We start from the raw sequence: 1,052 nt of genomic DNA on the forward strand, positions 1-1,052 counted from the left end.
TTGAGCATCCGACTTCAGCTCAGGTCATGATCTCACAGTTTGGGAGTTCAAGCCCCGCATCAGGCTCTGTGCTGACAGCCTATTTCTCAGGTTTAATGTCTTTTTTTTTTTTTTTTAATCTCTTTACTGGACTCTAATGTGGCTTTAAATGTAAAATTAGATATGTCTGCCATTCTCCCTGGAACCTCCAGCTTGGGGACATTTTTCTTTTTCCTAAAGTATGTCCTTTAAAAGTTCCGTTCAGGGACCCTGACCACAGCCCTGACCCCGACCCACCTAGGTATGGCCCGGCACGTATTCCTCACGGGGCCCCCAGGAGTTGGAAAAACAGCGTTGGTCCAGAAAGCCAGTAAGATTTTAAAATCCTCTGGTGTGCCTGTCAATGGATTTACGCAAAAGTCAGACAGGGAGGAAATAGGATTCAACGTTGTCACATCATCCTGCACGCAGGAAGTTTGGTCTAGAATTGGGTCAGAGCCTCTGCCTGGAAAACGCCAGTGCGGAGCTCGGCAGTACGTGGTGTGTCTGACTCCCTCGGAGCAGTCGCCACTTCCGGTCTTGAGGAACGCGGGTCCCAGCAGAGGCCCAGGGCAGAGGGTGTGTGTCATGGATGAGACTGGGAAAGTAGAGCTGCTCAGTCAGCCTTTCGTCCAGGCTGTTCGTCAGACGTTGTCCACCCCAGGAGTGTGTAGTTCTGGGCACAATCCCACAACTAAAGGAAAGCCGCTGGCCTTCGTGGAAGAGCTGAGAAACAGGTACGATGTTCGGGTGTTCAGCGTCACCAAGGAAAACAGAAACCACCTTTCACCAGATTCTGTGACGTGTGTGCAGAGTGGCAGGAAGTGAAGACGGTTTGCAGCCCTGCCTTGTGCACTTGAAGAGATGTGTGGGTTCACGCGTAACCTCATCAGTGCCCCGCCAAAGATGTAGGTGTTGGGGCTTAGGAAGCCTTGTGGGCTTTTCCAGAGAAAGCCTGACAGCTGTCCTCCATAAAATGTTTAAAAGATCACTTGGCCTTAATACTCGATTGACGCTCCAAGATTAACACTCTA

At 50.4% G+C, this 1,052-nt stretch overlaps 1 protein-coding gene across 1 annotated transcript; it reads left to right on the top strand.

Moving 5' to 3' along the window:
• Positions 1–282: 282 nt before the first annotated feature.
• LOC115514116 (cancer-related nucleoside-triphosphatase-like) lies at positions 283–846 on the top strand. The gene has a single exon (XM_032593202.1). It carries the CDS (start codon positions 283–285, stop codon positions 844–846), a length of 564 nt encoding a protein of 187 aa, XP_032449093.1.
• The last annotated feature ends 206 nt before the right edge of the window (positions 847–1,052 follow it).

This window comes from Lynx canadensis, chromosome B2 (genome assembly GCF_007474595.2).
Source record: "Lynx canadensis isolate LIC74 chromosome B2, mLynCan4.pri.v2, whole genome shotgun sequence".
Taxonomy (NCBI): Eukaryota; Metazoa; Chordata; class Mammalia; order Carnivora; family Felidae; genus Lynx; species Lynx canadensis.

What these genes read in the sequence shown, in the direction of transcription:
- LOC115514116 (XM_032593202.1), top strand. Translation starts at nt 283, where the DNA reads ATGGCCCGGCACGTATTCCTCACGGGGCCCCCAGGAGTTGGAAAAACA.